At 37.6% G+C, this 16,649-nt stretch overlaps 2 protein-coding genes across 2 annotated transcripts in view; one reads left to right on the top strand and one right to left on the bottom strand.

Moving 5' to 3' along the window:
• LOC123692118 (uncharacterized protein KIAA0930 homolog) overlaps positions 1-13,468 on the top strand; it is a 52,394-nt gene extending 38,926 nt beyond the window's left edge. The window contains exons 6-10 of the mRNA XM_045636763.1: positions 4,538-4,663; positions 5,541-5,669; positions 6,673-6,838; positions 9,487-9,636; positions 12,216-13,468. Coding sequence (XP_045492719.1) covers positions 4,538-4,663; positions 5,541-5,669; positions 6,673-6,838; positions 9,487-9,636; positions 12,216-12,256 — 612 coding nt within the window. The 3' untranslated portion in view covers positions 12,257-13,468. The remainder of the gene's footprint in view (positions 1-4,537; positions 4,664-5,540; positions 5,670-6,672; positions 6,839-9,486; positions 9,637-12,215) is intronic.
• LOC123692115 (phosphatidylcholine:ceramide cholinephosphotransferase 2-like) overlaps positions 1-16,649 on the bottom strand; it is an 83,587-nt gene that overhangs the window by 35,603 nt on the left and 31,335 nt on the right. The gene's annotated exons all lie outside the window — the stretch shown is intronic.

The raw sequence follows: 16,649 nt of genomic DNA on the forward strand, positions 1-16,649 counted from the left end.
CAGAGGGTTGTTAGCCCCTGGTTCAATATTGACGAAAAAGGTTGTTGTCGGTTTCTTGTCAGGGCCATATCGCGCATTAATTATTTCACCTCTTACCTTGTTATTAGTTCCCTCAACAGCCTCAACAATAGCTTCGAGGGGAGTAAGGTGATGCAAGTTCTTAATGACAAATCGATAGCATTTTGCCTCTTTAGGGGTAAAAGTGTGTCCTATGAGGCCATTATCTCTAAGAAGTTTAATAATTTTCTTGTAATCTTCTGAAGTTTTAATAAGAACATGAAGAATATTTTTGCTTATAAGTTTCAGTTTATATTCTTCTTTATGGCTAACTGTCTCTATAAGTTTAGTTAATTCATTAACGTCTTCTATACCACTTAAAACTATTGGAGGTGGTTTGCTAGGCTTAAGAGTTTTTGTAGCAATAATGTCTTCTTTAGGATCGAGTGGTAGGTTACCATACCGGTTCTCGGTCGCAGTTGTGGCTTTCTGTGGAGGTGACTCACTCATTTTTCTTTTCTTATTGCTACGAGACAATGGTACACGTTGCCAAGGTGGCGGAGCAGGGTATTCCGAGACAGATTCACGTAAAGTAATGTCATCAGTTATACTTGGTTGTGGTTGAGTTTCAACTGTTATAGTTGAGGTTTTCTCTCTCGTCAGTCCCCTATTTACTTCAGTAAGGGATGAGGAGCGTTGTCTGCTAAAATAGCAAGGGTGAAGTGCTTGTTGCTTAAGTATTTTCTGTTGTGGTTGTGTTTGGGTTTCTGGAATGGTACTCGTTTTTGTTCCCACGAGAAGGGTCGATAAAATAGGTCGCTCACAGGGTAACGCCCATTCCTGTGAGAAGGCACTCTACAACGATGTGAGCCAGGTCCATCGAGGTTTGCGCTAGCGACTGTTAACCCACAGCCATTCATCCTTTCAGCACGGTCACACCTTAGGATTGGGGTATTTTTTTATAAGAGGTTGTCATCCTCGTGACCCAGGCAATCAAGCCAAGGTCCCCGTTCTTGCGAAACATGACCACAAGTTTACGGGTGTGAAGGTCATTTCCTACCTCCAATATAGCAAGCTGTTAGGCTCATGTAGGTTAGTTGACCGCCGCCTACGACTCGGCGTTAGTTGCTCATTTGGCACCACCCAGGGGACACGTGTAGGGTGGGTCTTTAGAGGAAAAGATGGTAAGTCCTACGGACGCGAGCAACGTTGTCCCCCTAATCTTATCAAATATAATGTCTACTTATTGAACATTCCTTTATCAGACTGTAGCCAATTAAAACATCAGTGAGCTCGGAGGAACTCACAATTAGCATTAAGATAGTGATCGCCTATCTTAAGTCGCAAAACCGCACGATTAGATTGCCAAGGCCACAATATATGTTTTTGTGCAAATTTTGCAAGGATATACTTACCTATTGCGTGCTAATTAGGATATATTTTATGTCCAACATTTTTGAATGAAATATTAGATACCTTAATGCTATTAGTAAACAATTTCAATGGCTTATTTTAAATATTTTCAAAGAGACTCTTAATTTAACATGCGATAGTAGCAATAGGAGTGCCACTAAAATACATTGAACTGAATTGTATTGAAAACAAATGTTTAAAGTCACCTTTGACTTAGTACTGGGTTAATGTAACTGGGTTAGTGTGGTGAGTGGTACACTGGGTGACGTCACCAGCCCACGTCGCGGGCGGTTAAATGTTAACGACACTATTTGTCCATCGAGTGCTTATGTGGGAGTATAGCTCTGGAGAGGTGTCTGCTATAAAGGCATTTTGGGATTTTATGACCTTTTGTCTAGTAGAGGTAAACGGGAGAGAGTAAACTGGTTTTACGCCATTTTTTTTATAAGATTTTTATTTTGTCTAGTAAAACGAAGACGCCATAAAATTTGAATTGCATAAATTTAATATTTAAATTTATGATTATATATTATCCTTAATTCAAGTCTTGTCTATGTGTTATCGTTAAAATGGCGAGATATAGATAAAGTCGAGTTTGTAAATAAATTTAGAAATAAGATATTATGATAACTTCTATAATCTTGTATGTTATTGAATATTTACTACTAACGCCATCTATTGAGAATTATACAATTAAAAAAGTCTATGGTCCGTTAAAAAGTTAGGAAAGAAAACTTCGTGAACCATTTCTTCTGTTGAAACTTTTTAAAAGTTTTGTAGTCATTTTTGCATTAATTCTCAATGAAAGCTTAATTAACATCAGAAAGTTTTTTTTCTTAGAAATAGACATATTTTCTTCTAGACACATAGTCATTTACTTAAAAGTAAACTTAGCCCCAGCATTAAAATGCAATTTGCATAAAAATAAACTTAAAGGAAGGTCTACCGAGAAATGTCATTGAAGGCACGCAAGTGAACATTTCAAATAGAAATGTTTCAGTTGCAATGGCTGCATTTATATTGTCTCCAGCATCTGACTAATATTTGCACTGTCAAGAAAGTGTGTATAAGGAGACAAGTGGGTCGTGACTTGGCAAATGTTTTATCTCCACGTTTGCGAATTGTGGCACATAATAGAAAGCATGACTGGGTAACTGATTGAACTATGTCGGATACAACGGTTAAGGTTCATGAAGGTCATATATTATATGGATTTGGAACATTAAATCAAATTTAACGTTGTTAGGGTTTTAAAAAAAATGCTATGAAATTCGTAGATTACCTTTTCCTCTTGATTGTCAATTTAAGGAATTTTCTTCATGCAATTGATAGTTTTCTTTGCTGTATGCAGCCTACAGCTTTATAAATTTATATAGCCTACTACTATTTATTTCAATATATATCGAAGTTTTATTTAGCATGTTAACTATTCGGTCACAGAAAACTGGTACAATTTTACTTATCATTTGTTTTGAGTTCATCAGAAATGAGCGAGTTACATGCGGGCAGCTGTATTGTGCATTTCCAGTAATTGGAAAGTGAAACGTTGTCACCATTAATTGTTCTAGCCGTCATGTGTGCAATCCAAACATACATTAGTCTAGGCGTTGATTGAAAGCAGTGCTTGATCAGAGTGTTATTGATTATGAAGCAATGTAAGCGAGTCCGGCACGAGGAGCTGGGGTGGTGACAGGGCGAGGGGAGAAAGGGGGGAGCCTGGATATCAACAAGTCGCGACGCCGCGTCGCCGCGTAATGGATGGAGACGCAATTATGAGCGCACCACTGACTACGCGTACTATACGCGTTTTATTTAGATCCGATGTTAAGGTCACATTTGAGATACTGCATTGAGAAAGTCGTGCAGTTTTAATGGGTGCATCTTAATGATGTTAGAATTACGTCGTGTCGTTCTAGATTCATAAGTTTGGTCGGTCCGATCAGCTTATGTAGGTATGTTACAGCAATCCATTGTTAATGTATAATTTGCATTTTCTCGAAAATTTTATGGAGCAAACTAGATTCAACAAACAATTGAAAAGTATGTAGCAGTTAAAATGTACACGTGTAATTTGTTTTCTATTGAATTCACGCTGAATTCTGGTTAAAGCGTGTAGACTGGTTAATTGGAAAGCATTACATTATTGGATGTAATTACAGCACCCGCAACAACACAAGCCGATAGAGTGGTGTGACGGCGAGGTTAGTGGAAGGGCTCTCAATCATAGTCGTTAGCTCAGCTTGACTCTTGAGGAGTGAAATGTGCCCGTAACGGAGGGTTGTCGCTCCAAATTCGTGTCTTTGACTCGGCGCTCAATTCGACCCTTTTTTCTTTGAAATGTCTGTGCCTTTTTCTTTTCACTGGAGTCACTATTTGAATATTCTTTTTGTGCTGAAGCGTTTGTGAAGGATTGTATGAAATTATTCATTTTGACTATTGTTGTTCTGACGGCTTAGAACTAGTTCTCTTTTTTGGGTAAATTAATTTGGATATTGCAGGAATTGATGAATCATGTATATTAAAAATGCTTAACTTAATTGTATTTTCTGCGGGTTTGGTATAAATCGGTTAAGCGTGATAAATGAGTTTTATTGTATTATTTAGTCACTTTTTAATTGGCAAAATCATACTGTGTCAAAAACAAAGCACATGTGATTGAACTCGGTAGTAACACAGTAATTATTTATAGGACAATGAACAGATGTTGTTATGTTTACACAGTGACTACAGCGCAAGGTGCGCGATGCGGCGGGCTCGCTTTTGTTTACTACGGTGACACGCACCGGTATTTTATAAAAAAATATAAACAAACTCTCTCTTTGCTTCTATGAGATGCTTTGTTTTGGTTGTTGGACACAAAATTGGACATAAATAATGCATATTATAGTGTACTCTATTGTTTAGTAACTAATAACGTTAATGGATAAGTGACAAATATGCAAAAATATTCTGTTGTATGTTTAACATATCTGAAGTAGGTATTCTAGATGCTTTGCTATAAAAATATTAGGATTTTAGTAATTCTTCTTCTTTTCCAAGCATTTTTCCATTTTCCATACTTTATCTATTTATATGTATTGCCTAGTATCTCTTGTTTTGTACGCTAATTGTATTTCTTTGTCGACAGCAATCGTCATTGTCGACAAAGGTGGCGCAGCGAATGTCGTTCGGCTTGCTGGGCGCGCGCGGCGCGGGCGCGACGCGCTGCGAGTTCGTGCGCATGAAGGGGCCGGGGGGCAAGGGGCATGCGGAGGTACGTACTACGTAAATGTTATTGGGAATTGAGGAAAATTAAGATTTTATGTTAGAAGTGTAAGAGGTAAAATCAGTAGGTAGTATAGTTTCTTATAAATACCTATCAGTTTAATTTTGAATTTAGATATTACTTTTAAGTTTTTAGGATTCTTTTTACGTTGTTCACCACCGTTTAAGTTTATTATGTAAGTTAAATTCGATTGTCTTTGAATTCAATTTATTTCGTGGTTAATTGCGAGGATGAGTCAGAATTTTCTTCTAAACTTTGTAAAGTGATGTTGCTCTAATGCGTTCTATATACGAGCACTATTAGCACATTGCATTGTTTTATTATTAGCTCACTAAAAGCTCGTATTGTATAACAGTCGAGCTTGTATGTTTTAACCACGTTATTACCACAATCAACGGATGTTATTGGGTTATATACCTATTCATATACGATAGTCGATATGAATAAACTTTAACTGGCCTATATTGCATCAGGTCCTTAAAAGCATATCAACCTCTTCTTGTTCAAATTCTTTCAAGTTCGAACTCAATCATATGTTTAGGTTTGCCAATGACTTCGAAAGTAAATGCAAAATTCTTGATTATTGATATGCGAATTAACTTACCCATATTATCTAGCATTTCGTGTCCCAAAGCATATCATCAGACAGAAAGAAACATTGTGCTAAATATATCGCAAAACATAAACAGGGTCTATTTCTTGCAAGTGGAAGTGGTCTGAAACTTCTGGATTCCAGGTCCTAAACTATAACTTTCGAGTACTTCTTTGTGAAGTACTCGAAATTTATCACAGTTTAGGACTTTGGAAGTGGTCCAGAAACGACACAATATGTGTCCGTACATAACTCGATAGGTCACGTTTGCAGGTGGCGGTGTCCCGGCCGCGCGGGTCGGGGCTGCACACGCCCAGCTCGGAGCCGGGGCTGACGGCCGCCGAGCTGTGGGACAGCGACTGGGAGGACGACCCCGACGACATGTTCATATACCGCCACCAGGTACCCGACTGTTCATATACCGCCACCAGGTACCCGACTGTTCATATACCGCCACCAGGTACCCGACTGTTCATATACCGCCACCAGGTACCCGACTGTTCTTACATGCTTAATGGATAGGATAGGAGTTGGGTGGAAGGGAATACTTACATATAGAAAGAAAGAAATATACATAACTATCCTCCACATAGTGCGTATTCATTCGTGTTATTAGAGTCTGGCCAGCCAGAGCTGAACCCAGTAAAGGGCGGCAAATTTAAAGTACATATTTCTAGCCAGACCGCTAAATGTACATGCTCTGGTTGTGATTGTGAATTGTCATAATAGTGCTTTTTTTCATAAATAGTTTTAGTATTTTTATTATCAAATAAGTTAGACGAATTAACGACAGGAAATTACATCAATAAATAATGTTGGAATTGTATGTGAATATATAGGTTGATTCGTAAAATGTACGCTTACTTATCGAGGACATATTATAGGAAATGCTTTTAAAGTATTTTCCCTATACATTCGCGAAACTAATATCCTTATAAAAGAACATAAATATAAATATGATGCTCCTATTTCCATTCTAATGCGACAAAAAAACCCGTGTATAGTATCGCGTGGTAACAGACGATAACTAGTTGAGCACGCGACGTCGTCTGCCTTGATCAGTATTCAAGTGGTTATTATTTCGTCGAGGGGTGGGTTATGACGAGCGAATTATGCGATATTAAGCGATTGCTGGGACAACGAATACGTTTATGCAATAGACATTTTTTTTAGTTAGATTGGTTTTGAGATGACATTATAGGAAATGCTTAAGATTTATATTTTTTCCTAAAAACATAAGGAAGCGATCATATATTTTGTCGCGGACACTTCTGTAGCAAGGGCTTGGAATGGAATGTGTTTGTAAATAACACATTCCTCGCTTCACATCCTCGCACATTATCGATGGAAAAGCACCCTAAAAGTTATAAAAACATTAGTGTATGGTTTGCTGTTTATTTGGCAGCGTCGCTTGAGCGACCCGAGCGCGAACATAGCGTCGTTCGTGCGCGGCGGGTGGCGCGCGCGGGACAGGGAGCGCGAGCCGCGGGACAAGAGCCGCTCCGAGAACGAGGGGCTCGACGCGCTCGGGGACGGGCTGGCGGAGGTCGAGGCGGGCGACCTGCGCGACGGTACGTGCAGCGTGACACGTGACGTGTGACGCGTGCCATGTGACGTGTGACATGTGCCATGTGACGTGTGACACGGGCCATGTGACGTGTGACACGGGCCATGTGACGTGTGACACGGGCCATGTGACGTGTGACACGGGCCATGTGACGTGTGACGCGTGCCATGTGACGTGTGACACGGGCCATGTGACGTGTGACACGTGCCATGTGACGTGTGACTTGTGACGCTTTCTATGATACCTGATACGTTCTTATAACACGGGACTAGTTACAATACACGTGACATGTTTCAAGACACGTCCCATGATAATACACGTCTTTTGACACCTCACACGTCAAATGACGCGTCTATGTAATATTACACGTGACACATGACATGTTACAGGGCACATGACACGTCCTGTGACACATAACACGTCTTGTGACACTGGACACGTCTAAATTTTTATCACGTTTATATTTTACATCTACATACAAATTGATAACATATAAATATGCGGTATGCCTGTGTAAACCTTATTCCATTAACATATTATGCATAACTGTTTTCTTTTCCCTCTACAACTTGGTGTTTTTTATGATTAATGTGTTAGTAATAAACTTAATGATACAAGTACATGCGCTCCTGATGCATATCACTGCATATTTTAAACACCACATCACACTACACACAATATTGACCTTTGCTTCCAATAAAACATACTGCTTGTATAGTATTAATAGGAAATTTACTGTAGTAATATTACATTGTAAGCTAATTATATGCCATGGGTAAGTCCCATGCTCCTTTCTCCTAGTTTAATACCTATACTGATTATTTCAAACAAAATTTCATCTGTATACTGCACTATGTGTCACTAAAAAAAATGTCATAAATGTAACAACTTAATTTTGAAAATCAATATTTTCAATTTCTTTTAAGTACTAATTATTGGTGAATTTATTAGTGCGCGTAACATTGTAAAGTTTGGTTCAAATAAAAGTAATTTATAAGTGATATGAATAGTAAAATAGAAAGAAAGATAAGAATGTAAAAGTTTAAAGACCGAGTAATGCTTACGTAGCGGCATCTAGTCTAAAATGGTGGAGCAAATTTTTCACGCATGCATTTTTAATTTTTTTTTAAATAGTGAATGGCTACAATTTCTAATTTGTCTATGCATGTTCTATTCGACTATTTCTGCTTTGCATGCTATAATATGTTGTTGTCTGTCCGTATGCTCGTAGCGTACGTATACCGCCGGCCGCGCGCCCGCCCGCCGTCGACTCGACCTCGCACCACACGTCACACGATACATACTATTTATTGTGATTCTATCGCGGGGGGCGCTCCTCTTGTGATGTCTGAGTAATCATTATAATGTGCAGACTTCGATTTTAAAACCTCCGTTAAAGCTTACTATCAATTAAAAAATGAATTAAAAAGTAGAGCTAATCACGCCGAAGTCTGAAACGAACGTGATGCATGTTGACATTGCACGTTCGCACATATCGAGCAGCCCCACTGTAGTATTTAAATAGAATAAAGCGCCATCTACGTTCCGATCCCGGACTGGACGTTACGTGAAATCGTTCTAATTGAGCCAGTCGAAATTAGCGATTTAATGTGCCGTTTGGTCAGGATCGGAATGTGGGTACGGTGTATTCGCGATAGTTGATCGGTGTGTCTGGTCCGTAGGTCGGCGGGGGTCGGGCGCGCGCTGGCGCTGCTGCGCGGCGCGGCCGCAGCCCGCGCTGGACAGCCTCGCGTACCGGCCCGCGCCGCAGTCGCCCGCCTGCCTGCACACGCTGTCGCCGCGCCGCCCGCCCGCGGCCCCCCCGCAGCGCACCCCGCCGCCGCTGCGCCCGCTGCCCGCCCGCCCCCGCGCCCGCCCCCGCGCCGCACACCCCGCACGCTCCCCCCGCACCGCACACTCGCAGGACGAGTGTGAAATGGCCTACGATGCCGCCTCGCTCGACGAGAACGCACTCGTCGCGGCCATCTCCAGGATCCGCGCCACTGAAGCGACTGACAAGGCTCGGACGGTGCGCGGCCGCGAGGAGCTGCCCAGCGACGTCAACGATAACAGGACGCGACAAAGCTGGCACTGCGAGCATAACACTTGCGAGAGCAACGCCCGCGAGTGCGATAATAGAGCGGGACAGAATCGGAATACCACCAGACAGAGCGAGAACCGATGTAAACACACTGTGGATAAGGAAGAAAACTGTAAAAGTGACACGGAAGGCAGTGGTGGTGGTGCGGGTCGGTGGAGCGGGTCGGCGCGCGCGTACGTGACGCTGCCGCGGCGGCGCGGCGCGGCGGCGGCGCTGTTCCGCGCGCGCCTGCCGCCGCGCCGCACCACGCCCGACGGCACCGACATATACTACTGGTGCGACCTGCCCAAGCGCAAGCGGGGCGGTACGGCGAATCTAGCTCTTGCATGCACACTAAACTCTCCAAACCATATAAAATACGCATACACAACGCTTTTTTAATATTTTATTATGAACACGAAAACTCTCCCCACCGTAGAATGTACTACGTAGTATTGAATTTTTGTAATACCCATACATACACATTTTAAGTATTTTGTTTATACACGACAGGTTTCCCACCATAAGAAAAGACGGGCAAATTAATCTTTAATGATATGTAATGTCCCCAGAGCTGGACGACGGCGCGTACAACCCGCTGTGGGCGATGCGCGGCTTCACGCAGACGTTCCACCTGTGGAAGGAGGGCAAGCGGCAGCAGAGCGCGCCGCTCTCCGCCTTCCTCACGTACGTCACGCTGCCCTGGTGGAGCATCGCTAAAGGTGACCACACACACACACACACACACTACACATACATACACACCACACACACACACACACACACACGCACGCACGCACGCACACGCACGCACACGCACGCACACGCACGCACGCACACACGCACACGCACACGCATATATAATATGCATTAGTACACAATTACAAACATATATTATCCGGCTCGAAGGACCAAATGTAAGGGAACTCTCACGTCGCGATGCTTTAGGTTGGAATTGAATTTAAAAGGCCAAGTGATTCTAACGCTGGTTGCAGAGCTTGACCGACCATCAGTGCGTACAGGTAAATTAGCTTGGAGAAATTTTTGCATATTATGTAGTGGTGTGTATATTACTCAGATCTTAGAGCGCGTTTCCACTATATCGTTCTGGCCTATACAAAAATGTTTCGATATCCTAACATTACTATTTAATTTTATACTTATTCCTAGCAACACTTTTTTTTTCAATAAAACAACTTTTAATTTGAAAGAAAATGGTTTTGACTTTATAAAAAAAATATATCATTCAATTTCACGTCCTTGAGCAAACGACAAGGCGACTACCGTGAAACAATAAAATATCGTGTCCATTATAGTTTGTTTCATAATTAATATTTGACCATAATAATTACGAAACAAAACAAATTAATAAATCGTCACTTGATAGTGGAAAGTGGAAACACGCACAAAACCAGAATAAACCAGTTTACGCTGTCCGCAGGTGCCAAATGCAGTTGTTTGGTACCGTTAGAACATAAAGCACACATTTCATTCAAAAATTATAATTATTATGTACGTAGTTTAATTGATAAAGGAGAATGACCACGGGTGGTATCGGTAAAATTTGAGTTGTGCCACGTATTCGTGATATTGTTAATTCCTATTTGTATTTATAATGATCATATGTATCACTATTAAGTCTTAATTATACCGGATAAATTGAAATAATATTAAAAGTTTGTGTTTTGAAACATGTATGACCACGTATGGAATCGGTAAAATACTAATTGTGTCACGTGTTCGTGATATTGTTAATTCCTATTTGTATTTATAATGATCATATTTATCACTATTAAGTCGTAATTATACCAAATAAATAGAAATAAAAGTAAAAGTTTTTGTTTTGACACATATATCTATCTCTCTTGCAAGCGTCCTGCGTCTTATGTCATAGTTTCTATTTGAAATGAATCTTGAATGAATGTGTTCGACGCAATGTTCGACGTAATTTATTTTGAAATAGGTACCTAATGTTTATTACGATTTACTTTTCACATTTGTCTTGTAAATTAAAATATTACCTATGTAATAAATGTAAAACTTAACGTTCATCGTTAGTTTAAACTCGATAAAGTATTTTTTTGAAGTGTTGAATAAAACTATTGTTTTATTTTTATTGTCGCGAACTGCGGCTTATTTATATAAAAACTTTAATCGTTTCTAAAAGCTTTAAATTGAGCTATATTTCATCTTGACACAATAAGTTTGATTGCGATACCAAGTGCCATAGTCACTTGGGCAATCTCCTTTTGTATTTGTTGATTGTTGTTAATATTTGTTATTATTATTATAATATTTGTTGAAGTGTTTAATTTGTGTGTAAGTGTTGTAACTTTATATTGTTAATTCAAAATGGCTCCAGTGTTAAAACATGGTCGAGGCAAGCCTTTGACTTCACAAACTAAAGAATTAAATTTTAAATGTCGTTTCTTTTTCAGGTTAGTAAATTTTTCATTTTAGTAACATTGTCATTTCGTAAAATCATGTTCATTTTGTAAAAATTATACGTATGTTAAATGTGCAAATATTAAATTAAAGTCTCATCTTTTTCAGAGGAGAAACACATATAGTTTAATTTAAAATCCCATATATAAAATAAAAACTAAAAATAAAATGTTGTTTTATTTTATTTGCTGACCATACACTACTACAAACGCAAAAATTTCTCCAAGCTAATTTACCTGTACGTCAGTCGCGCTTGTCATATGTATGGAAATTCATAAAACCGTTCATAGCTAGACCGACCATACGCACGCGTATTGTCATGCGCATTAGTGTCATAGTCATACAATTGTTGATGCGTATCGTCAGGACCGACGGTACGCACTGACGGTCGGTCAAGCTCTGCAACCAGCCTCATACTGCGTATATTTGATTCGAGTTATGTAAGTACAAAGTAGTGTGCCTTCACTTCACCAGTACTAATATAAAGTTACCCACATTCTCTGAGCTGCTAAGCTGTGCATATCTATGAGTACAGCCAAAAATCGCTGACATCACGCGCCGCACTTCTAGACGCTAGACAAAAATTATTCTCGTTTAATGTTTCGAAATACAACATTTTTATATTGTACTAGCGGTCCGCCCCGGCTTCGCCCGTGGTACATATTTCGCAATAAAAGGTAGCCTATGTCCTTTCTCGGGTATCAAAATATCTCCATACCAAATTTCATGCAAATTGGTTCAGTAGTTTAGGCGTGATTGAGTAACAGACAGACAGACAGAGTTACTTTCGTATTTATAATTATTAGTATGGATTAGAACTATAAATATAATTTAAGTTAATTATTTTGAATTTCAGATATTCTTGATCATCGCGAAGAGCCTATTCTGACTTTCTGAGAACGAATCTCTTGGACCGACGGTCTGTTTATACGTTATGATGTATTATTATACATATGTTAGCTATTTAAAGTGATATTCTAGTCATTCCAATTTATTATAATTATTGTAAACACAATTTTGTAACGATTGTTTTATGGTTTTTAATCGAAAAATACGAATACTTATTAAGAAAATATTACCTGTGTTTTTGTTACATGAGTATGTAATCGATTGTATCTAAATAAGACTTATCCCATTGAGCCCCGAGCGGCCCGATCGGTCCACGACACAATAGATTTTCTTTTGTGTCTGTGATTCCGGGGCCTGAGTTATTGCAACAAGACAACAAAGTAAAATTGTAAAATCTATGTTTCAATGCGAAAGTATACTTTTCATTTCGTTTTATAAAAATCTATAAAAAGAGATTTTCAATAAATTGTTTATCATAAGATTTATTATTTATTTTATGTTCAATTTTACAAGTTACGTTTCACAAATCCATTTCATTCATAATAAATTCTCTCTACCTGTTTTGTGACAAATGAGATTTTCTCTTGATGCATACTTCATGCCAATTTTATTAACAATCAGGAACATTTTAAGAGGATATATTTTATCAATGTATACTAGTCTACGTAACTAGTCGTTATTAAACTTTATTAAACTTAACAATGTATTTATTTTCTAACAAATTAACTGTAGCATTATAATTTCTAATCTAGTCACAGCGCCATCTATCATCGTTTAAACAAACCAATATGTGTTAATATTTTCACACACTGCCAATAGATGGCGTTTTTAAGAATATTTTAGAGTAAGATATTGTAATAATTTACAAAAACACACGTAAAAAATCAGCTATACAAAGAATATCTAGTCAGTTTGAGTTTCTAGAATGTATTTAAATATTATTTTAAGTGTGTTGTTTATTTTGCTGCTTCATTGATGTCAATGTACGATAAAGGTCGTGATAATTAGTTTTATACACACGTGGTTCACTAATCGCTTGCATCATTATTTAATATTTTATGTGACTATACGTCTTATGTCACTTTAATTTAGATTTGCATAATAGCCATTTTGGCCAGATTAAAAATCTCTATTATCTCTAGAACTGACAGTATATTATGATCTAAGTAGTTTATGGACATATTTCTTCTTTTTATAGGTACATATTAAAATGGTTTCTTTAAAATATAGAATCTTTCCTTTTAAATTATTATTTTTTTATTTGAACACTTTATCATAAGCATTATTTTTTTAGGACACCATAATCGTAAAAAGTAAAAACAATATATTTTATGATTGCTTATCTTCGTAACGGTGTTCTAATTGATTAAAAGATAAGAGAGAAGTAATTAAATTTTAAATTACTGTTAAAACAATTTTTTTAAATAAATAAAAAGTGAGGCAATGTTTGATATCCGTAAACCTATAGCCCTTTGGAAGGGCTTATAGATGTTAACCTTTTTATTACTGTGAGGTGTCACCTTGCTTTTAGTGGTTTAACGTTATTCAACGGAGTTTTATTTTATTTTTACCGCAATTTTACAAAATGACGTGTTGCACTCGGGGACTGCCGCGGTAAAGCTATTGCATGCTATGCCTTCAAGTCACACCTCCGCCCGTGGGAGTGGGGAGCGTGAGGTTTTTTCGTTACGGAATTTCTCGATTCGGTCCCCGCGCTCAAGGCCCGCGATAGAAGCTATGCAATAGCTTAAAAATTACTCTCTTACGTGGGAAATATTATTATTTTCTCAAGGAAATCTGGTATTTCTATATGCATAGATATGGGCGGAAGTTAACAGAATATGGATCGCATTTTCATTCATTATTATATTATTTTTTAATGTATTCACCATTGTCAGGATTTGTAATAAATATAATAATGATGCTTGTTCAGTTACGTAATACCTATATTTATCTCGAACAATCACAATTTCATTTAGTAGATGTGTAGGTATATCAAGCAACTAGCTTACCGCCCGCGGCTTCGCCCGCTTTAAACGATTTGAGATTTAAACTATCCTATCTCTCAAGTTGGATCAAACTGCACATGGTGTGCGAATTTTTTTATAATCGGTTAAGTGGTTTAGGAGTCCATTGAGGACAAACATTGTGACACGAGATTTATATATATTAAGATAGTTTAAATACTCAGGCAATGTAATATGTATTTAAAAGCCGGAGACGTATTCAAGAAATAAAAATATTCTAGCATTGCGCTAAAGGAAAAATTAGTGAACTGCGTACCGTCAATAAATAAACAGTAGGTAAAGAAAAAAAAATATTGAACAAATGTAACATCCCACTAATTCCTTGTAAGTACAACATCAGGAATGTCATAATGATCTAAATTTATTCAATAACTCCATATTTGGTGAATAAAGTTACTCCATACATTATATATTTTTGTACAATCATTCCGTTGTCATAACTACCATTCCAGTAACGAATCTGTAATTAGCAATATATAGAATTAGGTATATTATGTATGTATATAATGTGCGGTGAATATCCTATAATACTGCCTTATGTAGTTTGTGTTATGTAACATTGGTGAAGTTTATATATATCAAACTAGGTTTCCGCCCGCGGCATCGCCCGCGCAGTCAAAGAAAAACCCGCATAGTTCCCGTTCCCGTGGGATTTACGGGATTGTAAAATGCTCTAGTCGACGACGATCTACAAATGTGTGCTAATTTATTTTTATTATTTCGTGAAATAAAATATTTCGTATAATGTGTTGTTTTATTTACATCATTACATCTAGTATTTAATTAAATGTTTAATTCGTATTGGTTTGAGGTTACTAAATTAAACCAACCACCGAGGAATTGAAAATGAAACTATTAACAGTAAAATGTCATTTAGCTTAAAAACAATTTATTCAAAGCATTCAATTATGCTCAAATTATACAATTTAACGAGTTACTTAATATTAGTTCAGGATACATCGCCCATTTTTGCAAGTGACTACTATCAAGCTAATTTTCCGTTTGTAGCTTTATTTTGATGAGACGCCCAATAATTTCGTGTACGAAAGTCTCGATTGTGGTAGCTAACAGAGATAACTAGGATAAAAATTTTTGATTTGATGGTTCTCAAATATTTATTACTAACTGAATTTTTTTTTGTTCAATCTCAAGATAATTACCTAAATTATTCGAAAAAATATTTGTCCTACAAAATCTAAGTATGGTTAGTTCAAAGAGTCCCCCTTTCCAAAGTGTATCGATAACGAGGTCATCATAAATGATTACTAACAAGCTGATTTTTTTGTTTTCACTTAGTTAATGTTTATATAATTCAACAGACATATTGTCCTACAAATTGCGTAATAAATATTTGAGAACCATCAAATCAAAAAATTTTATCCTTGTTATCTCTGTTAGCTACCACAATCGAGAGTTTCGTACACGAAATTATTCGGTGTCTCATCAAAATAAAGCTACAAACGGAAAATCAGCTTGATAGTAGTCACTTGCAAAAATGGGCGATGTATCCTGAACTATATGTATTTTTTACTAATCTTTGACTTCGCGATATTCATCGAAGAACGCGTACTGTTGCCAACATCCATTGTGATGTGATCTGGATGTTTTCCTAACTATTTCGCTTTAGCTATAGCAACTGACTATTTTTTTTTTATAAATAAATATCCTTTAATTACATGGCTTTCTCGTAGGTATGGTAATTACCTGAAACAAGAAAGAAAGTATATTAAAACCTTGTATTTAAAAAAATCAGAAAAAGTGTGTCACGAGCATTATTTGTAAATATATTGTCAGACTTCGAAGCACAAAAGCAAAAATACTAAATAAATATCAAGGCATTCAATACCTACATGGAAATGATCCAAATATATTTTAGTAAAGCCAAACATTTACGCTGGTACGCATCAATCAAGAAAAATACTTGTAAAGCAGATGTCAGTCACGCATTCAGGAAGCGAAGTCAAGGACACAAGGGTAGAAACTCAGCCAAGGTCGGAGATATTATAAACCTTTTGTGATTTCGAATGACGTGCTAACGATTTGGTAATGAATTAATAATATTGGGACAGTTGGTGTTCCGACTTCCGATAACAATCACCTGGTACCGTTTGATGAGGATTTTATTTAATATACGAAATTTTTATTAAATATTTTTGGGTGTTTAGGAAACCTAGAATTAAAGCACTAAAACATAAAAAAGGGCCAAAAGAAATCGTTTTTATATAAACAACATTACCTACTCAGAACTCTCAAGAAACCAAAGAAAATACGGATTAAAGAAATAATTATTCTCTTCCGTATTGCACAATTACACCTCTTTTCAATTACCCTACTATCTCTAGTTAAAGCCTGACGTCACCGACGTCTTTCCCGCATTCCTAGCCGTAACGAAATGAAAATATCCTGTAGTGATG

Source organism: Colias croceus, chromosome 5 (assembly GCF_905220415.1).
Source record: "Colias croceus chromosome 5, ilColCroc2.1".
Classification (NCBI taxonomy): Eukaryota; Metazoa; Arthropoda; class Insecta; order Lepidoptera; family Pieridae; genus Colias; species Colias croceus.